Source organism: Gymnoscopelus braueri (assembly GCF_963280865.1).
Source record: "Gymnoscopelus braueri genome assembly, chromosome: 7".
Classification (NCBI taxonomy): Eukaryota; Metazoa; Chordata; class Actinopteri; order Myctophiformes; family Myctophidae; genus Gymnoscopelus; species Gymnoscopelus braueri.
The window spans coordinates 27776701-27804159 of NC_137608.1; the positions used below are offsets into that span (position 1 = coordinate 27776701).

The 27459-nt window shown below is 40.8% G+C and overlaps 2 protein-coding genes across 4 annotated transcripts; both read right to left on the reverse strand.

Annotated features, from left to right (window-relative positions):
- Positions 1-330: 330 nt before the first annotated feature.
- On the reverse strand, positions 331-21554 carry rasef (RAS and EF-hand domain containing). 3 transcript variants are annotated; one of them, XM_080433757.1, is made up of 17 exons: positions 21341-21554; positions 17442-17585; positions 16186-16276; positions 14016-14111; positions 13131-13208; positions 12639-12754; positions 11091-11159; positions 10710-10776; positions 10226-10317; positions 7731-8043; positions 6681-6821; positions 5102-5249; positions 4337-4418; positions 3464-3578; positions 2165-2284; positions 1669-1745; positions 331-1037 (listed from the first exon to the last, which is right to left on the reverse strand). In XM_080433757.1, the coding sequence occupies exons 1-17, from the start codon at positions 21424-21426 to the stop codon at positions 941-943; spliced, it is 1932 nt and encodes a 643-aa protein (XP_080289883.1). In that variant the 5' UTR covers positions 21427-21554; the 3' UTR covers positions 331-940. The 3 variants fall into 3 exon arrangements, with proteins under 3 accessions (XP_080289883.1, XP_080289882.1, XP_080289884.1); XM_080433756.1 differs by having other exon boundaries at positions 17442-17588; XM_080433758.1 differs by lacking the exon at positions 21341-21554 and having other exon boundaries at positions 16186-16269; positions 17442-17542.
- A 2783-nt stretch (positions 21555-24337) lies between these two features.
- Positions 24338-26774, reverse strand: LOC308088971 (uncharacterized protein; the record flags this gene model as incomplete). The annotated part of the gene is made up of 6 exons (XM_080433552.1): positions 26732-26774; positions 26515-26637; positions 26212-26339; positions 25537-25653; positions 25053-25160; positions 24338-24434 (listed from the first exon to the last, which is right to left on the reverse strand). The coding sequence occupies exons 2-6, from the start codon at positions 26635-26637 to the stop codon at positions 24338-24340; spliced, it is 573 nt and encodes a 190-aa protein (XP_080289678.1). The 5' UTR covers positions 26732-26774.
- Positions 26775-27459: the final 685 nt, after the last annotated feature.

Here is a 27459-nt window from a genome sequence, read left to right on the forward strand (position 1 = left end):
TTTAGAATATGGAGGGTAGCATTAGCTGAGATGAAACCAAACCAAAGATTGAACACTGTGAAAATGTCACATAGTTCTTAATGTCTGTTAACTAGTAATAGCCTATGTTTTGGGTGATATGAACCATATTAAGTACCATTTTGAGATCTAAATATTCTAAATATTCATTTTTGTCCTTACAATAAATAGGCCTAAAACAGTTTCTGCATTACATCACATGCCGTCATGTTGTCATCACATACGATAACTTCACTTGCAAAATCTATCAAAAAGTAGTATACATTCTGCTGTTGACACCGTCAAATGACTGTAATGTAATGTAATGTCATTGTGCACGTGCACACATAATGTGAAATACATGGGAGAACATAGTGTAAATATGTGTAGGCTAAAAGCATGTTGTAAAATCAACACATGCGGTTTACACACTCACTTTAACACAAACTCTCGTAAAACAAGAGACACTGACTTCCAGGTATGGCTCAGGAAACATGCTGCTACTACTCCTAACAATAACTTAATAAACCTGAACTTAACTAAACAATAGACAGAAGCGTTGCTTGGGTCAAGAGTGAGTCCAACAATGCAAAGCGCTCTGGAAAGCAGGTGTTTTTTCTTTAGAAAAGATGCATAATAGAAATATTGCTGCTCTGACATTCGTTTCTGACGTCCTGCTGTTGCAGTGCTTCAGTTTTCAACTATCTGACGATGACGTTCCATTGACAAAGCCGAGGGATGACGCTGAGGATGACGTTTTAAAATTACGCTGACAATGATTGGTTTGTTCTAGCCTTTTCCCCCCGGCATTCGTGGCCATCAAATATCCTTGCGTTTTCTTTTTCTCTTTCCTTTTAGCAGGAGTACATGATATGATTCCTTGTTGCAGTCACACTGAGTTCACAAGAAGTCAGAAACTGGAGGTACTGTATGTAGTGTTGGGTCAGGTGCAGCAGGATAAGCTGGGTTTCTTCTTGGTAGCTGTCAGGCTTGTTAACGAGTCGCTGCTCACATCAGAATGAACCTGCTTTTTCACCTCTCTGTGGGGCAGAGAGAGAGAGAGAGAGAGAGAGAGAGAGAGAGAGAGAGAGAGAGAGAGAGAGAGAGAGAGAGAGAGAGAGAGAGAGAGGAATGGTAGGACATGTAAGGGACAGGAAGATAGGGATAGAGGGAGCAAGCATGAAGGAAAAGAATGTCCAAGGGAGAAGTGTACAGAGGAAGGGATGGAGGAGGTTAGGAATGGGGAGACATAAAAGGAGAAGAGAGAAAGGGTAGAAATTTGGAAAAAGGAAATTAACCAAAAAAGAGTCAGGTGGAAGAACAGAGAGACATAGAGGGAAAAGGGGCAGGCAAATAAATTAAATGTCAGTTTATATGTTACCCACTAGAGGGCAGTAAAGGTCTAGATGCGGTTCACTAGGCACTAAAACTGTGACCTGTTGTCCTGCTGTAGGGTTAATAGTGGAGCCTTTGTATTGAGGGATTTTTGCCACTAGCCAACAATAGCAGGGCTAGTCTGTAATCAACACCCTATTTCATCACTGGTTCTGACAGATAAGGATCATGATTATCTAGTCTGGACTGGAAAACAAATGACACATCTGACAAAACCCATCGCTGTTTCTATTTTGTGTAATGAGTGAGTGGACAATACACTCTGAGTATCTTTACCTGGCCAGGTGGAGAACAGCTTCCAAAACATTGCTTCCATCCTTGGCACTTGTCTCACAGAATTGGGCATTGTATGTCTGTAAGGGTGAAGGCATATATACAACTAAATATTAACCATAGCTGTGGTCGACTGTAGATTTAATAGTTCTAGCTGTCGTACAATATAAAAAAATATATAAATAAATAAATAAAATACATACAGTATATCATTTATTATGATAATCATTGTTTCAGTTTCTTTATCACCGAATGCAATTAAAAGGCATTGCAACAAAATGACACACACAATATTTTTGTATGTAATCCAATATGGGATCAATCAACACAATAATGCCTGTGTTCTATGTATTTTGTACCATGGCTGTCGATATGTGTGTGTGTGTGTGTGTGTGTGTGTGCGTGCGTGCGCGTGCGTGCGTGCGTGCGTGCGTGCGTGCGTGCGTGCGTGCGTGCGTGCGTGCGTGCGTGCGTGCGTGCGTGCGTGCGTGCGTGGTACCATAGCTAGTTTTTCTCCATAGCTGGCTGTGACACAGCTGACTCCACTCTTCAGTGCCTCTTGTCTCAGGTCACTCTTATTAGCCACCATCATGATGGGAATATCATCTGGAGACACATCCTGACACACGCATAGGGGAAGATGCCACAATTCAACACATAATAAAAGCTATATATATATTAGCATGCTTGCATGTCTTCATAAAAGCTACACACGTAATAGTACATGTATGTGTTATGTATCATATATTGGACATTATATCATAATTGTATTGTGTACTCTGTGTAAATCAATGCAAATTAATCCAAACATAAACATCACAGAGCACTAGACTGTATCTACAAATATGTATATGGCTGGGCGATATCTTCAAATTGATATCACGACTATTTTGCCTCGATTACGGTAATGAAGTAAATGAATGATTATAAAAAATATATATATAGTGAAAATAGCAGATCTACAAGATCACAACGTGTTGCGGTGCAATGCGTTGTGATCTATCTAATCTATTAAAAACAATTCGGGACAGTGTGTTGATATACTGTATAAGACAAACAATTACATTAAAAAACATGCTTCTAGATTATTCTATTATAATTCGGATATTGATTCTAAATATCGGTTTCTATATTTTTTATATTTCTATATCTTCGGTTAATTGCCCAGCCCTGATACTGTATGTATACAGACACCTGATAACGCATCATGCAGACACTTTCACACAAAAATGGCCACATTACAACAAAACACATACTGTATATTCAACACTTACGTATGTGCTGCATGTAAAGAGAGAAACACAAGCAAGGTCACTACATTTAACATTAAAAAAAATATAACCTCACACAGCAGTGTCCTCAGTGTTAATTTAACTCTTTTAAACGTTTATGAGTAAGGGTCCATTTGCTAATGTTATCTGTCTGTCTGTTATCTTTGCCCATTTTAAGGTTAAATTCACATAGGATTTAGTAGTGCAGCCACAGTTTGCATAATAATGGTAACATAAGGCCTCTTGTAACAATCTGTACTTGTCAATACCTTGAATGTTAGTCAGTACACGGTACAATCCTCAGTATTAATGTATAAATGTTTAACTTAGAGAGTGTACAAATGTAACTAAATGGACGCTTATCGGTCCATTTGGTTACATCTGTACACTCTCAGAGTTAAATAACCACTCAGGATTTTACAGAGTACAGCAGGTAATTTATAACTTGAACAATTCCGGTTGCTTGCACTGTATGGGGGAGTGACACAGTTAATGTGTATTGTAGAAGATGGTAATGAGGCTGTTACCTCAATCATCTCCAGCCATTCTCTAACGTTCAGAAAGCTCTTCTCACAGGTGACATCGTACAACAGCAGCACACCGTCCGCTCGGCGGAAATAAGACTTGGCAATGCTGCGGAACCTGCAGTGGGTAGAGAACATATGATGCATACGTAGATAACTTTTTAGTTCCTATTTTCACTAGGTAATAGATAAAGGTGTTTTAGAGCCGTGCTTCCTAACCTGGGGCCAAGGCCCCCATGGGGGGGGGGGGGGGCTGCTGAAGATTACCCAAAGATTACAGGGCCCCCCACCCTGGGCAGGCCGGCGGACAACGTCGCCACGCCCAGGTCACTATGACTCTGCCATAACCATATAAGGAGTTCCCAATGCAGCTACGCCCAAATATGTGTTGTCTATCCTCTACGTGTCATCATGGCATCAGGCGCAAACAAAGCAAGCTCCGTTAGCATGGTTGGAGATGCACGACACTAAATACACTTCCTTGTTTACATTTAGTGACTCGCTGTCTGCCAGTCATTCACAGTCACAGAAAGTATGAATGCTCAAAACTGAGACTGTCCATTCGACACTTGTCGCGCAAAGCATGAATTGACCTTGATCAAAGTTCTACAGACACAGTGTAGCCAACAATCATCTACTCAAGCCACTCATTATTTGTCCTTTCTTCTCTCTCCTTCAGAAATAAATGCATGCAAACATGAACAGAACACAGACTCTCTCTCTTTCTCTCACACACTCGCGCACACACACACACACACACAAACACACAAATTCACACATTCACACACACACACGCACACGCACACGCACACACACACACACACACACACACACACACACACACACACACACACACACACACACACGCGACCATACCTTTCCTGTCCTGCAGTGTCCCACAGTTGTAGCAATGTGGGCTCTCCATCCACAACTAAAGTCTTCATCTGAAAATCCACACCTAGAAACACCAGGGAAAGTAGCTTGTTGTTAAACTCATTTGGCCGTGGGCCAGATTGGTAATAATGATATTTTGCGTGACCTGGATACAGTTTTGTGTACGTGCACGTGCTCCCAACGTTGAAAGACACAAATGCTGTCACAGTATTTGATTACAACACAGAAAACATGATGGGTAAAATTCTTAGGCTATTGATTTTAGGTCTAGTAGGACTAAACTGTAATGTTTATACTGTCAGGTGGAAACCTTGTATGTCCAAAACCGGTAATTTTCAGGAAATGGAAAAGACTATCTATTTATACATTTGCCGAGTGCTTGGACTTCCTTGGTGCTATCCTATCCTTGGTGTCCTGTTATCACTGTCCTCTGTTGTTGTTCTACCACACCACGTGTCACATTTTCAGACAACTTTGTTTCGTCTACTTTTAATTGTTCAGTATACATTTGGCTCTTTGGGCCATATTTATTTTCTTTCAGCAATATTTCGGCTCAGTAAAGATAAGAATAGCTGATCTACAAGCTGGTCGGGGTGCAACACTATGTGAGCTTGTAGATCGGCTATTTTCCCCAACGATATCTGGTGTAGAGGAAAAAACAGAAGGGGGTCTAGTTTAGACCCCCAAGGGACTGTGGTGAAGCATATAACCAGCTTAACAGAACCTCAGCAAGTGAATCCAACCCACCCAGTGTAGCGCTGCAGTTTGCTCTGAACTCGTTCTTGCAGAGGCGGAGCAGGAAGCTGGACTTGCCCACGGCAGCGTCTCCGGCCAATACGATCCTATAGGCTTTCTCTGATGTCATGTAACCCGTGTCACCACTGCTCTTCTTCTCCTGTTGGGCAGGCAGAACACAAACAATGGCAGAGTGAGGTGCATTTGATGGTAGTGCATTCAACATCTACAGTAGTCTTAAATAATCCTCCATCTCTTGTGCATTTGTGTGTCTTCAGCCCTCTGGACTTGAACTGTTGTTGAAGTAGTAGCAGTGATGAGGGTGTTATACTCATTCCGACGTCCAGTGATGGAAGAAGTACTCACATGTTTTACTTAAGTAAAAGTATCAATACTGCAATGTAGATATACTCTGTTACAAGTAAGTCCCGTATTCAAAATATACTTGAGTATATAAAGTCTGTCCCATTTCACAAGTTTAAAATGTATACAAAAATCTTTTGAAAATAGCTTCTGAGCTTGTAGATCTGCTATTTTCAAATGGCCGAAATATATATATGGCTGAAGTGGTTAGTGTGTTTTGTAATAATAATCTAAATCTACAAAGTAACTAGTAACTAAAGTTTTCATATAATTGTAGTGGAGTAAAAGTACAATATTTTCCTCTGAGATGTAGTGGGGTAGAAGTAAAAGAAAAGAAAATTTGAAAATTGTAGAGAAAGCAGAAATACCTAAAAATTGTACTTAAGTACAGTACTTGAGTACATGTACTTAGTTGTGATAAAACTACAAATTGACGCGGTCTCAGAACTTTTCTTCGGAACCTGTGCCTCCAGATGTCCTAACTTTATGAACTATAGTCCGGAAAGCCTGTCTGAACCCCGGCGTCGGAAGGAGTATGTATTGCGCTCTACATGTCGTTGCTGTCGGGCAACTACTTTGACGTACAACAGTGTCGCTCAAAGGTAGCAAAAATAGACGATCAACAAGCTCTCGACACAGCACGATGCGACGTGTTGTGAGCTTGTAGATTTGCTATTTTTGCTCTTTTGGAAGATTTTTTTAATTGAAAGTGAAAGTGGTTAAAGCAGCACTATGTAACTTTTTAACAACTACAGTATACTGTAGCATATTATGTCCCACAGAATTATAAAGTTACATGTACGCCCCTGTTAGGGGCATGACTGTATTACTATGTATAGGGGAGACAATGAGTTTCATCCTGGCATTTGCCAAGGCACCAAGGCAGAACTGCCAGTCAATGCGAAGACTGGCCAATCACAAGTCAAAGACGTTGGCTGCCATGTTATTTGAGTCCAAAGTGGTCACTGATACCCCAAACTACATAGTGCTGCTTTAAGTGTGTCTTTGGGTTTTATAAATATTGAACCAATGAAAAGTAACAAGAGCTTGTGACTAAATAAAAACGAAATTGGATCCATTGGAACACAGATAATTTTTTCCATCTCCTTAAAAGTAAAGGACGATATTGTTGGTGGCTGTTCCAGAACTGACAGAACAAAGTGCAACATCACTCTCTTTTTCCATCTCTACATCCCTCCCTCCCAGCATCCCTCTGTTTCCCTGGTACCTGAGTGGTGATGACTGTGAGGGGTTTCCTAGTTGTGGAGGCTCCAGAGCTCGTTCTAGAAAGAGGTTGAGAAGGCTTCCAGTCTAAAATAGAGCCGGCCTCTGACCCAAAAGCTGATTCACCGTCCTGCGTCTCAGCCACCTAGACACACAATGGCGGAAAAAGTAGCATCAAACAACATTAGATATAAAATGTAATATAATTTATGTAATATAATATAGAATACACGTTGAAATAATTTCAAAAAAGTTCTACTGCTGAGCTAAGAATGGAGAGCCTGTTAGGACGGGGGAGATATTACACTTTGAGCTTCATGCAATACCTCTTGTAGTAGTAGTGGTGGTGCACCCATTTCGGATGCTGTCAATGCACTGAATGGGACATTATCACGTTTAATCAGACTATTGATTGGTCAAAGTAGGTGAGATACTGAACTACACACGTTTATTCAGACTACTGATTGGTGAGATACTGAGTGTTTTGTATAAAGTATACAGTAGTTTTGGACCACGTAGGAGGCGCGCCGTCTCAAGCGAACTGGAGCCACGAGAGGCAGCACAGAGCGAGCTAAAGCGAGCGAGTTGCCGTGCCGAAAGTTGCGACGTTCGCTTGAGCCAACTCAGCGCCGACCAAGTTATGTACCGATAGGCACAGAATCGTAAATCATGCTCCAACCATCGCAGTTTAGTTACTGTAGTTATATTTTATTAAAATACTCTAAAATACAGTGGTTAAAGTAACATTATATTTACTCAAATGTTTTCATGAATTGTAGATATAAGGTTCAAACAACACTGATGTAGCAAATCACAATTAAATAAAAATTATATGAGTATCAGTTCAACAAAGCAGTCATTGCCATGTCACGCTGCAATGCCTGTGCAATGGAAAGACAGTGAGTTTGTAGGAGGCAATTTGTTGGAGGTTAATTGGTAAGGCATATCAATATTTCATAAAGACAAATTACTTGATCGCTACACAGCACATTCCTTTGCATTCAATATTTTCAGACAAGATGTTACAGCAGTATGCATGTGGTATATGTCTTACATCAGTGTCAGAGTTAGTGTCAGAGTTGTCTTCCTCTTCCATCTCGCTATCCTCCTTCTCGTCCTCTCGTCTCTTGTCCTTGTCGTTCTCCTCCTCTTCCTCTTGACCCTTGACCTCGTGCTCGGAGTCATAGCCTCGGTGTGAGCCTCGGAGGGTGGACCGGCCGCTGTCCATGTAGCTCTCAGGCAGGCTGTCCTCTTCACACTCGCTGCTGTATCTGCGTTTCAGGCCTGGGTCACACATAGCCAGGGCCAGGCTGTCACAGCTGGGCCTGCGAGTGTCCAGAGTCTCCTCCTCCATACGTTCATAGAAACTGGCAGCGGGAAAGAGAAAATAAAGATATCATCAGCATAACACCAGTGGTGGACAAAGTACTCAACCCCAGTACTTGAGTCAAAGTATAGATACTGCTGATATCAACTACAAGTGAAATATTATAGATCAATACTTTCAAGACTTTTAAGAAGCCTATGGTTTACAATATTCTAATAATATTAGAAAGATATTAACCCAACAAAATGTGCTTATTTTCCTCAAAGGATGAGCAATTTGCATCAGGTTCTTCTTTACCACAGGTTGCATTGTGAAAGATGATAACTCCTTTTTTCGACATCATGTTAACATGAACGTGTTCCATCTTATTCTAAAACAACAGAAACCTACGTTCCAGTTTCTCAGTACATCACCTTGGGGAGTGCCCTAAACAAATACCTCAAAGCAGCAGACTCAACGTTTATATGATTGTGTAAATACACAGTCATATGTTCAGGGCAAGTTGTGTACCAGGAGTAACATTGTCTTATTGGCAGAGTCAGAGTACAACATGGGTTTATTGTGTTCCATCAGCATAATAAGTAGTGCTAACTGCTTAAAAATGACATGCTAACTTTAGAAATGTCTCTAAAGCAGTTGTCATAATTGTAAAAAGTGTTTTATTTGTTTGTTTTGTTGTTTTTTTTTACAAAATGCATTCTTAGACTGCTGTTATACAGTAGGTGTCACTTGAAGGTTAAGGAGAAAGTCGAACATTATGTTGTACAATCCAAAGCCCTGGCAAATTAGTGTGTGATATGGACAAACTCAAAGATCGGCCTCCCCGCCTGGCTTCCCTCCCCCGAAACTGGGTGAATTGTGTTTGTATAGAATCTATATGAACACAATTCTCCCATGTTCAGGGGTGTGAAACTCATTTTCGGGTAAGGGCCTTGATGAGGGCCGGGCCAGTTGCACCTACAGTACGCGCATACACAGTGGTAGGCCTAGTATGTTTTTACCTTTCTGAAAATCATGTCTCAAGTTTGACACCCCTGGTATAGATGCTTGGCCAAACCGGATGCGCGTGGTGGTTTTGAAACCCTAGACTCCGTGGTGGAGTTACTTTACCCCTGCGCCACCCAAGCGCCCATCGATATTGTGACGATAACATTGTATTGTGATGGTGATATATTCTTTTTGCAGATCTATGTGTCACACTGCGATGGGTTATTATGAGCTTGGACATCGGTCACCTATTTTCACAATTTTCATTTCGGTGATTAAAACCAGGAAAAGACAACACTTTTGCCAAACAATATCTTGTCTCATATCACGATATCGATATAACATCGATACATTGCCCAGAACCTATGCCAAACCCAATGTTTTTTATCCCCACTAGCAGCAGGGCTGTTAGGAAGTCAATGTTGTTTGGTCCGTCAGTCTGTCCACCAGGGGTGTAATGGTGTTTTTTTAAACTGGCGGAACGCTATTTTAATGAGGTCACGCGCATGTCGCGTGCACATCGCAGTAGCAAAACTAAAACGTTTGCTTTGAACTAGTAACTTTCTCTTCTTCGACGGTGGCTGAGTTATTCTTGTTGTATGCAGATATACTGGCAGCAGCAGTACTGTAGACAAAATGTATGTGAGGATGCATTTGCACAACCTGTTATGCAAAGTAGCCATTTGGGTACTTGGCTCATGAATCAGGGGGAATACACTCTAGCGTGCATGTGTGTGCACATCCGTGCATGTGTGTGCGTGTGATCCTGCCAAAAAAACTGGCAGAACGCTGTGGTGTCGCGTGAAGCGACCAGTGCACCCCTGCTGTCCATCCAACACTGTGGTCCCACACAGAATATCTCAGTAAATACTGGCTGCATTGAAATTGGAATATGCTGTGCACCTTCATGCTCCCAGGAGGATGAACACTACTCATTTGGTGACTCCATGACCTTTCCTATAGCACCACCCTTAAGCCAAAATCCCCATTTTGCACACTTTACTGTATGTCAAAATGTAATGGCTTAATTGCCATGAAACCTGCCAAATGCTGCATTCATGCACAATTAGTGACCCCACGATCTTTCCTTAAGCACCACACTCTGGCCAAAATCTAAATTTTGCTAAAATAAATAAACAAAAGAACAGTGAAAACCCAACCCAGAAGACACAAACAACTAAATCAATTGGAAAATATGAAATTGGTGTTGAAATGTCTGTCTTTACAGGTCTTACCTGTCCATTACAGTGTACGGTGATGATAAGAAGCAGGTGCTTTTACTTCTGTTTTTGCTCCTTATGTCCAATGGAGACAAACTGCTACCCACCTACAACAATGAGACTGTCAAACAGGCAGTGTACAGTATGTATAGCACAGTACAGTACAGTACAGTGCAGTACAGTACAGTACAGTACAGTACAGTACAGTGCAGTGCAGTGCAGTGCAGTGTGTGTGTGTGTGTGTGTGTGTGTGTGTGTGTGTGTGTGTGTGTGTGTGTGTGTGTGTGTGTTATTTGTCACTTTTACCATGTTGTGTGGATGCAACAATGTGGTTGATAATAAGTCACATATATGATTGACTCAATATCTGATTGCTTTAACACTGTTATGTCCTTTATAAACTTGTATTTATGCTGACACAAATAAACTATCCATATGTGTGCATGTGCATGCGTGTATATGCACATGCATGAGTGTGCATGTGTGTGTGAGCACTAACTTTGTAGCGTCTTTCAAGTGCGGTTCTCAGACCATCATTAGTGTCATGGAGTTTTCTGTTGGCTGCCCTACACACACACACACACACACACACACACACACACACACACACACACACACACACACACACACACACACACACACACACACACACACACACACACACACACACACACACACACACACACACACACACATACACACACACACACGCGCGCGCAAAATAGAAACGGAACGAAACATGTATTTACAGTACACGTTATAGCAAAATATTTCCCCCAAATTCCCACAAATTCCAAAGAATTTCAAACATTTAAAAAGTTTGCAAATCTATAATATAATTTAATATAATAATCTTGTGTGTGCGTGTTAGCCCACTTACTGTAGAATCTCTATCTGTCTCTCCAGGAGTTCTCTCTCATCAGAGTATTCCTTCATCAGCTCCTCATCTCTGCACACAAAACAGTCGTAAACAATAAAACATTGGATCATGAACACAGCAGTGGTCTCACCTGTCATTAACCACATGAACCCTAGAGTCCAATTTCCTCAGAACATTCGGTGAAAACAGGCGAACATTTGGCAAAAATAGCAGATCGGCAATTTTTTGGTGCAGACCAAGTATAGAGTGCTGGGGAACCCGGTCAGCTAAGCATAGGGTTTGAAGGGGTTCATTCATATTTATATAGCTCAATATTCACATTGTTATACAGTGTTTGTTCAAACAGTGTCTCTCCAGCTCTTTAGTAAACAGAAAATTCATTTTAAGGTCAGGATACCAATTTCATCCAATCAAGCGAGAGAACTCATACATGCTACAGGATAGTGAAATTGGAAGTGGAACTCAGTAAAATGTTATCTATAAATGGGTTCTCTCTCTCCCCTGATTGGATGAAATTGGTGACCCAAATGAAAATATATTTTCTGTTTATTAAAGAGCTGGAGAGACCACTGTTACTAAATAAACACTCAATTATTATCAGGAAATGGAGATTTTATTTATTCTTTTATTGGTTTTGAAAAAAAATATTTATTTTAACAAAACATATCACTTTTATCAAGATACTGTACAAACAGTATTATATTTCCAAGTATTATACAAAGTGAGGTCATGCTGAGTGAAATAGGATATGCTGAATGTACACCTCGGTATAGCTTAACTCATTCTTTGTGGCGTGGCCATTTTGCCAGGTGCCTCTCAACACTTTTAACAGAAAAGAGTGTTGTGTCCACACTCCAACATCCCAAATAATAAGACTATATTTGTGTTAACGCAACTGCTGATGTGGTTCAAAGGGGCAGACAGTCTACTCTACTCTCCCCGTGGCCCCGTTGTCATGGCAACCCCTCTGAGGCAGTTATTGTGTGTGAAGTCACACCAGGATATCCTGTTACAGTTGTGAATGAAACATAAACACCCAGGGAGCTGTCTGTCAGTCAGTGTGAGGGGGTGTGGCCTCTGATTCTGTTTCTTGTTAGTCCTCTCTCTCATTCTCACTCTCTCTCTGTCTCCTGTGCAAGGGTTCTTTCAAGGTAATGTGTGTGTGTGCATTTGTGCGTGCATAGGCCACATACTGTATTGGAAATAATGTTGGACATCAAACTAGTTGGGTAATTGGTTACAATTATTGAGCTGGACGCAGGAAGCTGGAGAAACATTATTATTGGTTACTGGTTGGATATTGGTTACAATTGGTTATCCAACTAGCGTCTAGTTGGATACAGACTAGCGTCTGTGTGTGTGTCCGTGCATGTATGTGTGAGTAGGAGAGAGAGACCGTTTCTTCTTATTTAAGTATAATACAATTTCCAGTAAGCAGTCACCACGATGAATCAAAACCAATCAATCCTTCTGTCACGGAACACAAACAATGATAGAATGAAGCAAATGAGAGAGCACTACTAGACTAGTGAACTACACTAGACCGACCTTTCAGTGTTCATGCTGTGGTCTGTCAGGTCCATCTTCAGTGTGTCCATCTCACTCTGTAGGCAGGCGATGTTGGTCTGAGACTTCAACAGCTCGTGTTTTAACTTCTGGTTGTCCTGGAGCGAGAGATGCAGGAGGGAGTGTGATGCCTGATTTATTCTTAGTTGCACGATGATGGTATAGCACACTGAAATAGCCGATCTACAAGCTCTAAACACAACGCGACGCATTGTAAGCTTGCGTATCGGCTATTTCCGGTGCATGACCAAGTATAACTCAGGATTGAGAGTAGAAGGGTCACAAAGAAGCAGAAAATGGAATCTAATCAAGCCCCCCCCCACAAACTAAAAATAAAAACAAAAAAAGCCCAATTCCTGTTTATGATTTAAAACATTGTGTTTGATAGATGTCATGCATAGCACAATTTCAAGATATAAGTGAAAAAGACAGTGAAGTTGAATTAAAAGTGAATCAAGATGAATCTCATCTCACCAACATGAGTTCGTTAATCTTCTTCTTCAGAATGGTGCTCTCATCCTTTATACTAATGTTGTTGTACTTTTCTTCTATCTGAAGAGGGTATAATAACACACAGTGAATACATACATACATACATACACATACATACATACATACATACAGACTGAAGCCAGTTACTGAAATGAATGTTAGTTTGGAATAAGAGCCATTAATAAGAGTCAGTCTGCACTCTGCATAAGTAACTGGATATTTTTTCTAACAGCCTGCGTCGAGGTGCTGCCTTCAAAATATCCTGTATATCGCACAGAAAACCAAAGTAGGCACAACGCTTGTCCTTCATCATACAAAGATAAAGACCAGACAGTCTTCTTCTTTTGTCTTTCAGGACATCTGAGCTGAAATGTCATGTTTTTAACATAATAAAGCAGAGATTCTTTTTTTTTTTAAAGAAGTGTTTAAATAAGTGTTTGCTTTTGAACTCAGACCAGGCAGCTAGTATAATCCACTCTGTCGGTTGGTTGGTCAAAATGTTCAAGTCGCTGGTCGCAGCTTATCACCGATTATGTGCTCGTTTTTTAACCATGTCTGACTGAACAATGGTTTATTTAAACATGAACAGTGAACCGTCTAATAGCTCTACTAAGTACAGTTTTCATGAATACGGTAATAAAAAGGCAGCTGGCTCACAATCACATGATAATAACAGTATGTTTGGAAAAGATGCCACTTATGCGATGCGATATGAGAGTGCGGGATGCCACTTTAATTGTAAGCAATTAGCATCCAATTAGATTTTTATGTACTCATTTAAGATCCATTCCATGGGGGCACTGTGCAGTGGTGAAACTGTTTACATTACAGTACAGACATTCATGGATGTTGACATGAAACACTTACCACCTGCATCCTCTGGATTTTACACTGGAGCTCATACACTTCAGTCTCATAGCTGGACCGCAGCTCACTCAAAGCTGCCTCTGTCCGCTGGGCCTCCTACACACACACACACACACACACACACACACACACACACACACACACACACACACACACACACACACACACACACACACACACACATAGACACACACACACACACACACACACACACACACACACACAGACAAAATGATCAGTCGGCAAATTCATATGTAAGTGTGTGTGTGTGTGTGTGTGTGTGTGTGTGTGTGTGTGTGTGTGTGTGTGTGTGTGTGTGTGTGTGTGTGTGTGTGTGTGTGTGTCTGTGTGTCTGTGCGTGCGTGCGCGCGCGCGTGCGTGCGTGCGTGTGTATGTATCTGTGTGTATCTACCCAGTGACGGAATGCAGGTGAGATTACTGTAGGTGAGAGAGCTTTTCTGAGTCTAAGCAAACAGTAGCTCTAGAATAAACAGGGTCGATGGTACACTTACATAACATCATACACACACACACACACACACACACACACACACACACACACACACACACACACACACACACACACACACACACACACACACACCCAGTGATAAGGCATGGTTTATTTTCCCGTGTATGAAAATAAGTGAAACACCATTTTCCCCTGCCTAATTGGTGACAGTATTTCAAAACAAACACGGACAGCTGGGAACAAAGGAACAAACCACAAACAAATCATAAGCATTAATTATCCAATTGTCACTTTATAATAAAGTTTTATGAGAGTGTATTTTGTATCTCCGAGTCAGCTACTCTAATGTTTCCATTTAATTCACTGCAATGGAAAACAAAATATTGTTATCTTACTTTTCCATGAAACGCCATGGGTTTCCACAGAGCTGACATTTTGATAGTCTCAGGGCCCTATTTTCGCCAGTGCCTTACCCATTATCCCTAAACGTCTTTGCCATTTTTTGCTATTTTTAAAAACATTTTCAAATAGTTCAAATAGCCAATCTACAAGCTCAAAACGTGTCGAGGTAGATAGGCTAGTTGAACTATTTGTAAATGTTTTTAAAAATAGTAAAAAATGGCGAAGTAGTTAGGGATAATGGGTAAGGCACCGGCGAAAATAGGGCCCACAGTCTAAACTCATACTCTTAGAACTCAAGCTTTTGCAATGCCGACACAAATGAGAGTGTGTGAAAACGTTTTTTGTTAGGCCAAAACATTTACAGGATCTCAACATTGGAACATAACCCGCAAGGTCATAGTTGCTTTTATAAAACACCTACCAGATGTCATTTTAACCATCATGATTTATCCACATACAAAGTAAATGGTCAATGTTCATTTATCCATTTGTAACTCTGAGATTTTACATATGTTAACAAATGCATCCATGAGTGTCCATTTGGTTAAATGAACACTGAGGATTTTACTGTGTATAGATATATAACACAACCCCCAAATCTAAATTACAGCCCCAATTTTATGTTTGAATAGTTCCTTTATTATCAGTATTTTGAATAGTATTAAATAGTTGCTATGTAGTACAATATTTCCAAATGCAGATGAAGGAATTGAATGTTGATATTTCCTGCCATGTAACTTGTACAACATAACCATTATTTAGCCCTGCATGCATGCCATGCATGGTCAGAAAGCTTAATTTGGTCCAAAAGTACATAGCCTGTTTCTTTATGGATACTTTTTTGTATCTACACAGCACTTCATCCTTATCATATACAAACATATATTCAACACTAGAGGCCTAAGGAGCATTCTATTCACTTATCTAATTTTTCTAATTACTAATCTAAAATCCATACAGGTGTGAAACCATGATGATATGATGGTATTACACTACACCCGATTGGTCGGTGAGGTTAGAACAGTAATCTGATATTCAGCTGTACATACAATGTGTTTGTGTTTGACATGAGGGAAGAGCTAAGTAGACCCACCCTGCTTATCACTTTGCCTAAACACTTAAGAGAACAACCGCAGGTATGATAACTCGATATCTTGGAAAACCGGAATATTTGACAGGGAGGGGAGGACGAGGTCTAATCAAGCTGTGAATGGGATTATGTTTACCGGTATGTGCGTGCATGCGTGCGTGCGTGCGTGCGTGCGTGCGTGCGTGCGTGCGTCTGCACTCGGTCACCTGCTGCCGTATATTTTTCTCAGTAGCTTGAATGCGTTGATCCATCTCCTCCTCCATCTCACTCAGCTGCATTGATGCCTGGTCCTGCGCTCTGAAAACAACATGTTCTTATCACTCCATTTCAATACATTTCCACTCTGTCATATTTAGTCAAACCATCTATTAATATAGAGCAGCGGTTCCCAACCTTTTCTAGATCAGGGCCCACAATCAATCGATTGTGTTCTGGCTTGAATAAATGAAACTAACTTAGTATACTTTAAGTTCTTATTTATTGGTATCACTATGAAAACACATTTTCAAGGTTTTAAAGAAGAAATACCATGTCATTTGTTTTATATAATCTTTTTACATATTAATGTTAAATTATCAACAAAATCTTAGTGTTTTGCCAACTATTTGGGGGCCCACCAGGGAATCCCTGATATAGAGAGAATAATTAGAGGTTGACTTTTTGGAGGGGGGGCTTGGATTTGTGTAGTATGTGCATGTGTGAGTATACAGTATCTATTTATGATTATGTACATTAGATATTATATATTACATTTAATTCCCGGGTGATCATTTATGACCGTATTCAGTTACAAACACAGAAGAACAGAGAACAGAGAGACATGCTGATTTCCTTCTACAGCGAGGTGAAATTCAATGGCATACAGTCATATCAGCCCTTGGTGTTATCATTTATCAACCCTGATAAGGAGTTCTAACATACAACAACAATGAAAACCATACTGTCAGACAGTGTGTGTGTGTGTGTGTGTGTGTGTGTGTGTGTGTGTGTGTGTGTGTGTGTGTGTGTGTGTGTGTGTGTGTGTGTGTGTGTGTGTGTGTGTGTGTGTGTGTGTATGACCTGATCGCTTTCCATGCTGAAAAAATTTCATACATTTTCCAAAAACAGAAATAGCAGGTGCAACGCGTTGTGAGCTTGTAAATCGGCTGTTTCCAATTTATTTATTTGAATTTGAAAGTATACAATTATTAAATATGGCCTATTTTGGCCATACTACATTATTTATTTTTATTATTGGTACCGGTCTACCCTGTGCAATATTTATTTTAAAAAGCTTAAAAGCCACAGAAATGTAATTTCTATTTATATGTTCCAATATCCAATGCCAAATAACATCATATCATTAATCGCAATTATTTGTATGACAATTAACTCGTCAACAAAAATGTCATGATCGTGACAGCCCTAGTGCGTGCGTGCGTGTGTGTGCGTGCGTGTGTGCGTGTGTGTGTGTGTGTCCTACCGTTTGACAGCGAGGGCCAGGTTCTCCATCTCTGAATGACGCTGTCTGAACTCCCTGGTGAAGTTTGTGATCACTCTCTCAAAATGAGGAACCAGCCTGGGCTCCGTCAGGTTGATGTTATGGTACAGAGTAGCTACCTGTTCGCTGCTGGAAGATAGTCACATAATGGTGAAAATGCGTTGATACTCTTTTCCATCTGAATGTGTAATCTCATGTACAATGAGTTGATACTCTTCTGCACCTTAATTTCTAGTCTCATTGACATGTTATTTTTTGTATTTATTTTTTTATTTGATTTATTTGAAAAGCCAAAACCACATGGTCACCGCAGTTCGAGGATTACACAAGAAAGTCCTGAGACTTATTTCTGTTGAGGTCCTCTTACAATTAACAGTCAATACGTTAAAATACATTACAATACAAAACATGTAACTAACGTCATACTACAAAGACACAAGTAACATACACAGTACAGACACAGTACACATTACACGTTACGCAACAATACAAAAACACAAGTAACATACACAGTTCATACATACAAACAATACAAGAACACAAGTAACATACACAGTTCATACATACAAACAATACAAGAACACAAGTAACATACACAGTACACATACTGTATACAAACAAGTGCTACCTTATCTTTCCTAGTCTAAAGACCCTCTATAGGGGAACCTTTTCTAATAGACATGATTTAGTTTTCTGCTTAAAAGTCCTCTGATTGGTTGCCAGTTTTACACTGTTTTCGAGGTCATTCCACTGTATGGCTCCTATGTACAGTAAGTAAATGATTCTCTGCCAACTTTACTTTTAAAAGCCGGATGGCTCACATCTGCTACACTGGCTCTGGTGAAAAAATTGTGTACTTCGCTTCTCTGAGTAAAACATGTCTTTAAAAATATGGGGACCTCACCATATATTATCTTATGAACCATGGATGGAACCTGGATTCTTGGGAGCCAGTTGAGTTCTCTAAACTGGTTCCTACCTATATGGGATCTGGGTCCTAACCCTAGAATGACCCTGATCAGTCTATTCTGAGCTGACTGTAGCTTGGTTTTGAGGGATTTCATTAAGCCCTCGTACCAAGATGTACATGCGAAATCAAAATGGCACATAATAAGAGAGTTGGCCACCACCTGTTTTGTTTCCCTCTGTCCTTGCCAGTAATTTAGTCAGTGGACCGAAGTGTTACCACCTTGAACTTTATGTCTAACCTCATGAACATAGAGTACTGTACCTGCTGGTTTATGGTATGTGTTATTTATGTAGATATATTCGCATGTTTTTCTTTACTGATGAATTTTTTTTATTTTAATTCCTCTCTAGCAGTGGAAGAAACAAGCTGTTGATAGGATCAAATTTGAGCAGTAGGGTTTATTTATTTTTGGCCAGCCCTTCAAGTAATATAACATCTCAACATGTTATAGCTCTGAGGCCAATGTCATGTAGGATGTTTAAAATAAAATTTCCATTGAAACAAGCTGTAAGCTTTTTTGTGTTATCCTTTTGAATATGGTGTGTCAGATGTATGTTACATGTGACATGTGTTTTATTTCATGATCAATAAAGATATCAATCAATCAATCAATCAATCAATCAATCAATCAATCAATCAATCAATCAATCAATCAATCAAAAATAAACAACAGATTATCTTAACTTTAAGATATTGTTTGCCAAAAACCCGACATTCGGTAAGTCTTCACCACAGTGGCTCGTATAGCAGGATATCGTTGGCTATAGAGGCAGATGGAATAATACAAATGTTTTCATTTGCCAAGTCAGGGCCTCATTAACCTAGTTCTACAGTACATGACTCACTCTCCTGTGTCAGAGCCGCATGATAAAAGCATGTCACACAGGTGGAGTGTTTGACATAGCCATAGGCATTCAGGCTACATACATAGATAATCCTTAGTGTCAATACCTCAAGGCTAGACAGTAGACATAATTTTCTGTACTGACACACGCACGCACACGCGCACACGCGCACAAACACACACACACACACACACACACACACACACACACACACACACACACACACACACACACACACACACACACACACACACACACACACACACACACACACACACACACACACAGTAGAAATATCTGACCTGACAGGCTTGGATAGCAAGCCAATAGAATCACCCTGGTGCAAATTAAGAAGCTAAATGGGCTCTTCAGCCTTTCACTTTGGTTCCTCGTGGTGTAAGTGATTATTATTAAAAAGCAATATATTTAGATCGTAATAATTTGCTATAGAGTGTGCCGAGATACCAATTTCACCCAATCAGGAGAGAGAACTCATACAGGACAGTGAAATTGGAAGTGATGCAAAAGGTGGAGGACAAAGTACTCACATTTCCACTTTTTTATTGACACACACCAATAAACTAACGCAGCGTTCCTTTATTGTTGTGTGCCAATAAAAAAGTGGAAATGTCTGTACTTTGTCCTCCATTGATTTGAAATTTTGGATGTGCTACCTTTTGGGGATTTTTTCAATTCCTACTTTTGATATGATACTGATGATGTCAGCAGTATCATGGTCTAACATTATGAAAACTTTATCCATACAGCATTTCAAAGCAAAAAGGCTTTAGTTAGTAATACTATGCCATTCCCATATAGCCACTAATTCAGTCTTCTCAATCTTTGTTAATTTGTTGCATTAATGCCCTTCAATGCAAAGATATTAGTCTTGTGAGATGCCTTCATATTAAGTCTTTATGTTCATTGAGATAAAGTGCACAGGGTGGTATGTGATTTTGGGTGACAGTGTGAGTCTTCTCTTTACAGAAAAGATTTTATGCAGCTTCTCACTATTCTATTATGTATCCTTGACCTATATAGAATATAGAATAGCTATAGCATAGCCTTTAACTGATTCTTCAGATGTTGTTCAATTTTCTATTACTCTCTCTGTCTCTCATCATAAACTGACTCACATGTATAACACACACACACACACACACACACACACACACACACACACACACACACACACACACACACACACACACACACACACACACACACACACACACACACAATATCCACTTGCACTGAAGAACCAAAATACTTCCCTCCAGGAAGGGCTTTCATCATTTTCTCAGCAGTCAGCTGATTGCTGTGACCAGTGGGAGATAATGGATTGTTATGAACTGAGATGAAGATGCCACCACTGACAATCAGTGCCCCAGATACCTCAGCATGGCAGAGAGAGGTTGGGTCCCATGCCAAAATACACTCCCATATCAAATGTATGATATTTGAACTTGATTCAAATAACTACAGCCCGATAATAGTGCAGATAATTATCACTTTCACAACTTCACTGTTTAGCTTATTTGTAACTAGCTAATTTGGCCTATGTTATTTTTCTCTAGGGTCCATATTTACACTATTAGATTAAATTTTACTGTGTTCAAGTGCCTTAACTAAAACAGCTGAGACTGAGAGGGTCCACAATTCAATGAGCCAATGAAAGATAGGAGTAGTATAGGTTAGTTCAAGCAAGAAAATGCTCCCATACAAATAGACTAGAGTAGGTTCATAAAGCCTTAATTGCAAGTCTGATTACGTTATGTTTGTTTTTCCAGTCTAGTTATCGCAACAGGCTGTCAAACATTCACTTCATATTGCACTGTAAGATGGCCTACAATGCTGGCCACAACAAATACGTCATTGCATAGCCTATTGTAGCCTACATCAAACAATTTTGCTTACTATTTTCCAAATTGTCATTAAACTGAGTAATAATCTGAGGAAAAAAATAACCACTACTAGGCCAATAGCCTGCCTAATAATAAACCGGCACATGTTTTATTATATTTGAATACAAATAACTGCAGTTCATACAAAGTCATGATCTTCACCTTGGAATGAATCTGGCCTGGTCCCCGAGCCGGTGCTGGAAGTCGTCCCATGCAGGAGACACTCCGCTGTCCGTCTCCATGTCCATCTCGTACCGGTTGTTGACACCACTGATAAACAGTGGTGGGAAAAGTACTAAAATGTTGTACTTTAGTAAAAGTATCAATACTGCAATGTAGAAAAACTCTGTTACAAGTAAAAGTCCAGCATTCTAAATTGACTCGAGTAAAAGTACAAAAGTATTGGAATCAAAATGTACTTAAAGTACCAAAAGTAGAAAGTTGAAGTAGAAAAATGTTTGTACTTGAGTACAGTACTTGAGTACATGTACTTTCCACCACTGCGTACCGGTCGTTCAAACCACTGATAAACTCCAGCAGAGTCACCGTCCAGTCGGTGTAAGATCTCCTCCTCCTCGTATCTCCCGGTGAGATGTGGATCCTAGCAGATGGTTCGAAAGCCGTTCTTCTCAATCTGCGCCGAGTTCTAATCTCCACGTCGTCTGCGTGGAAGAGCGTGCGCAAACGCTCGCCCCAAAACACAGTCGCCCCGGGGCAAAACCGGCGACCTAGGAACGGTCACCACCTAAACGTAACCTCAGTAAACTAAGTAGGAAAACAAGAACCGCTGGGGGGCGAGCGGTCCGCGAAAAGAAATGGGGACGAGCGTGTTTTGGGGCGAGTTTACTCTCATTCCCCGTGGCGCAGAACAGAAGTTCCACAGGAAAATAAATTCTAGTCTAATAATAACAATATAGATACTGACCGTGGAGAAACTTCAGGCCACAACTTGTAATTGTAGGAAGAATATCCGAAAAAACTAAATTCGTTTGTTATCCATCAAGGACCATAACGCACACGTATGCATGCACTATTATCCAAATGGTATGAGTTTTACGGTTACCCACTTTTGAAATAGGCTAATTCTCTTGGGAACGAACGGAAAATAAAATGGCCACATTTATATGTAATATAAATATTAAATAGGCGGAACTGATAAGTTGTTTGCTTCAATTAGTGTGTTGAACTATTTCCTTCTTCGTAATCGGTACCCGACCGGCCGGTGTAATGTTCCTGTCCTCCTGTGGTCCGTTTGAACGCAGATGAAGGAATCCACCTGCGTCAGGTGGGAACACCCTCTCTCTCTACGGGTGCGTTCGGAAATACAGCACTGAGCGCACTGGCCAATACAAACTAATAGGCGAGTGTGCTCCGGTGCGCAATTTCCGAACGCACCCCTAGGTCTCAGGCAAACATACTGTCTGGGCTGGCTGCCAAAATGTTGATACAATCACCTGTAATCGGTTGAATAAGCTTTTAAATCAACAATCTTCAAAACAGAGCTGTATCCATGGACATTCTGAGCCAATTTGACATTATTAGAAAGTCATAAAGTTATGTCATTTTAGTATCCACTGTCTAATGAAGGGGTTTGGTGGTCCGTGGACCACTGGTGGTCCGTGAAGGTATTGCATGTGGTCCCTGACCATGCATTTTGGTAATGTAGGAAAGTGAAGATTTGTATATTTATTTATATTTGTATTAAAAACCCTGGTCTAATGTGTCTATAGACTGTGGCCTATAAACATAGCATATTTTGGTCACCAATAGGTGAAAAAACATTTAGGAGGCACAGGTTAATAGCACACTGAGTCTGTTTGTCTACTGGCTTCAACCCATTGTAGCCTACTTAACAACACTTTTGACAGCAACTTTTAACTGATGTGGAATGTCCCACAAGTTGTGTTGTCACTAGTTACACACATGTAATTTGAAGCATGTACTTGTACACAGTCCTATTTTGATATCAGACCTGAAAGTGACCTCTTTATGAAATCTGTTTTGATAGCCTGGTGAATTCCCTCCAACCCATGAATCACCCTAGTCCTCCACCTGCTGGTGACGGTGATGGAAGCAGCTGATGAACTCTTTCAAGGTGATGGTGCCATCATTGTCGATGTCCAGTAGGATGAATATGCTCTCAGATTCGTGGAGTGGAACGCAGAGCTCCGAGCAAATGGTTCAAAACTCTTGTTTTTCAATGCCCTGCCCTGAATTGTCTGCATCATAAGTGTGGAAAGGCACAGTAAGCACCTTCTTTCCACCTATCCTGTGCCCAATGCCAACAACATGGCTTTCCTCCAGTGGGAATAGTTCTCACGTCAGCTTTGCTGACAGCATTTAAGAAATAGAATAAAAACAATAGTTTATAAACTGAAAAAAGAAGGAAAGCTTTAAAGCACACATAGATGACCATGGAAGCACACATTGTGGATAGTTTACCATAACCCATTGCCTATTCAGTTATATAAACGTATACAAATACCTTAAACATTTCTTCCATGGAGATCTGTCACCCTGCCTCACTCACACATTCACATTCACACACACACACACACACACACACACACACACACACACACACACACACACACACACACACACACACACACACACACACACACACACACACACACACACACACACACACACACACACACACACACACACACACACACACACACACACACACTCCTTCATGCATACACACAAAAAAAGAGATACACATCATAATGTAACTCAAATTGATTTTACTTGAAACAGGTCTGTATCCACTTCATCTTGTGTGCCTCAGTTAGTAATACGTGATTATGCCTTGGTGTTAATTTGTTGCAAGTAAGAAATATAAATTTACTACATTAGATGAAACCCTTTTAAGATGCTGAGCTACCAGTGTGTGTCAGATGAGATCTAAGACAACCCAATGCACAGGTACTGAACTGAACAAATCCAATGGCCTCACCACACACCACAGGGACATACAGTTGATAGACAATGCACATAGGTGATATTTTAGGTGTGTGTGTGTGTGTGTGTGTGTGTGTGTGTGTGTGTGTGTGTGTGTGTGTGTGTGTGTGTGTGTGTGTGTGTGTGTGTGTGTGTGTGTGTGTGTGTGTGTGTGTGTGTGTGTGTGTGTGTGTGTGTGTGTGTGTGTTTGTCTCAGAGCTGAGGGTAGACTTTTACAGTAGCATTGATTTCTCTGATGTCCGTCTGAGAGGGGATGTGGGTACAGCCATACAGATGGAGCACCTTCAGCCTGGAGAGTGAGAGAGAGAGAGAGAGAGAGAGAGAGAGAGAGAGAGAGAGAGAGAGAGAGAGAGAGAGAGAGAGAGAGAGAGAGAGACACAGAGAGAGAGAGACAGAGAATGGGATGAATGGAGACAAAAAGGGAAAATCCTCTTGGTTAATTTATCCATTCGTAACTCAGTCTTGTGTAGTGAAACGATCAGACATCTCTGTCTGCTACATCTGGTGACCTTTAAATGGGCTAAGACTGTGTGGAATCTATTTGGAATTTTAAAAAATAGCAGCATCGCGGAACCAATGCTTTAGGAATATTCGGAAGGTATCAGGATTGGTTTTCAAAGCAGTGGGTGTAGGTGTGTTAGCGCTGTTTTTCCTCCACTGTTCCAGTCCATACTGTAGGCCTATATTGAATTCAGATTTCCCCAGATGTAACAGAAGGCAGAGATCTACTGACCGTCTAGTTAACACTGAGGATTTTGCTGTGAAGTTTCACCAACAAGTGAGCAGAAACATGTGTTTTAAGACTTTATGCTTGATATTTGAAATTGAGGACATCGAAGCTCAGACAACAGTATCACTAGCTGTTCCACTAGATTTGGAAACGTGTAATGTGTTGTGTTGTGTTTACCTTTTGCAGTGCCTACACAGTTTGAGGATGTTCTCTGGGCTAATGTGACAGAAGCTGAGTTTGAGCGTATGGAGGTGTACACTGCAGTATTTGGCTAACAGGGTTACCCTGTAATACACATGCACGTACGCACGCACGCATGCATGCATGCACACACACACATGCACACACACACACACACACACACACACACACACACACACACACACACACACACACACACACACACACACACACACACACACACACACACACACACACACACACACACACACACACACACACACACACACACACACAAACACACAGATGACACGTACAGAGACACCACAGAACAGGAAAGGATACATGATGAGTATGCTGTGTTGTATTGCATTGTTTTACATTCCATTTCATATTGTTTCATATGATCATATCACAAATAACAATAACACAGTACCATTTTGTGTACCATAACAAACAATGTAGGGGATGTTTGCCCTACCCTCTGTTCCCTGTACCAGTAGAACTAAGATCCAGGTCCTGCAGTCTTCTGCTGCCCCGAGCCAGAGCCTGAACGCCTGTGTCTGTTATTGCCCTGCAACCACTAACATCCAGAAATCTGACACGTACACACGCATGCACGCACATATAGGGGTGGATCGTGTCAAACTTCATACTCTGCAGTACATCCAATGCGTACTGTAACTTGCGATTGTCGAGACCAGCTGAATTCACACCAGCAGCGACAGCAGATTCTATACAGTAGCTTGTTTGTTAAAATGTTATAAATATTCTGTACTTCCATACAGTAGTCTGTTTCTGTCCATCTCAAGTGGTGTCAATGTACGCTCGACACCACTTGCCATGCTACACTACACTATGTTGTCAAATGTAAAAACCATGAAATAAATGCCATGTTACACTATGTCGTCCAATATAAAAACCATAAAAACAATTCCATGCTACACTACTGTATGTCGTCCAATGTAAAAACCATAAAAAAGAAATGCCATGCTACAAGTACATGCTATGTCGTCCAATGTAACCATTAAAAATGCCTTGCTACACTATGTCGCCCAATGTAAAAAACATTAAAGAAATGCCATACACTACGTCGTCCAATGTAAAAAAAAAAAAATGCTACCCCCACTTCAGAGCACAGCACACCTCTGCTTACCTGATGCAGGGTGTATGCATGCAGATGTTGTGTAGAGTAAGGTCTGTGATTCCAGGACAGGAACTGAGGGTCAGCCTCTGAAGGTCAGGACTCTGCTGAAGCACCTGGACCAACGTAGTGTCATTCACCTGTAGAGAGAGAGAGAGTCAAGCAAGAGACACAGTGGTATTTAGAAAGCCAATTACAGCATTCGATGCAGATATACCCCCCCACACACACACACACACACACACACACACACACACACACACACACACACACACACACACACACACACACACACGCACACACTCTCTTACTCACAGCGTGTAGTCCTGTCAGATTGAGAGATTGTAGGTATTTGAGCTGTGATGTCATCAGTTTGAGACAGTGTACATTGACTTTTGGTACCTGGCCAATGTTTAGGTGCCGAAGGCCAGGACACATCTAAGACATAGGGGAGAAGTAAAGAAGTCTAAAAAAAATATATTACAATTTGTCTGTGGTAGATTTTTTTTTTTATGTCCTGAAATACGTATACCTCATATACTGTCTCCAGACAGGATGGAGAGAGGAACTGACAACCAAAAACCTCCAACCTACCAAGACTAAAGTAAAAACACACATATCTATATTACGCGTGTGTTTGTGTATACACAGGCAGTCAGGCACAAAAGCACACACAAACATTATGCAAAAACACCGGTAAACATACACATGTACATGCACACAGAAAGGAAGAAAAAGCTGTTATCACCTCTCTCTGTGTCTCATGATGAGTTTTATCAGTGGGTCATCAGTAACATGACAGCCATTCAGGCCAATAGCTTCCAGTTTGAACCTGCATATACAGTAATTACAGTATGAGCCAGGACAGAGGAGGAGAGAAAGGTCACCCAGTATCAAACTGTAAATGCCGCATGATTATGATTAGGGGGTATTAGAATAATTGCTTGATGGCTTTCATATAGCTACTTACAGAAAGACTAACCAGCTGAGTGGCCTTGTGGTTAGAGTGTCCACCCTGAGATTGGGAGGTCAGGGTTCGATTCCCTGGCCGTGTCAAACCAACGACTATAAAAATGTGACCCAATGCCTCTCTGCTTGGCACACAGCATCAAGATTGGGGCTACGTCCCTGTGACATATAGCATCATGTCCAGTGGGTGTACTTGTGCATCATGGCTGATGGCTGTCTCACGCTACAGAAACAGGAGATACGCTCCTGCCCTAAGGTCCCTATGGCTTGGGAACCGTTGATTCCCAAGGA

Excerpts from the sequence above, each read along its gene's own strand:
- rasef (XM_080433756.1), bottom strand. The coding sequence starts at position 21,426 with ATGGACATGGAGACGGACAGCGGAGTGTCTCCTGCATGGGACGACTTC. Across the intron at positions 12,755-13,130 it reads AGATTAACGAACTCATGTTG|GACAACCAGAAGTTAAAACA; the intron begins GTGAGATGAGAT and ends CTCTCGCTCCAG. Across the intron at positions 1,038-1,668 it reads GCTGTTCTCCACCTGGCCAG|AGAGGTGAAAAAGCAGGTTC; the intron begins GTAAAGATACTC and ends TCTGCCCCACAG.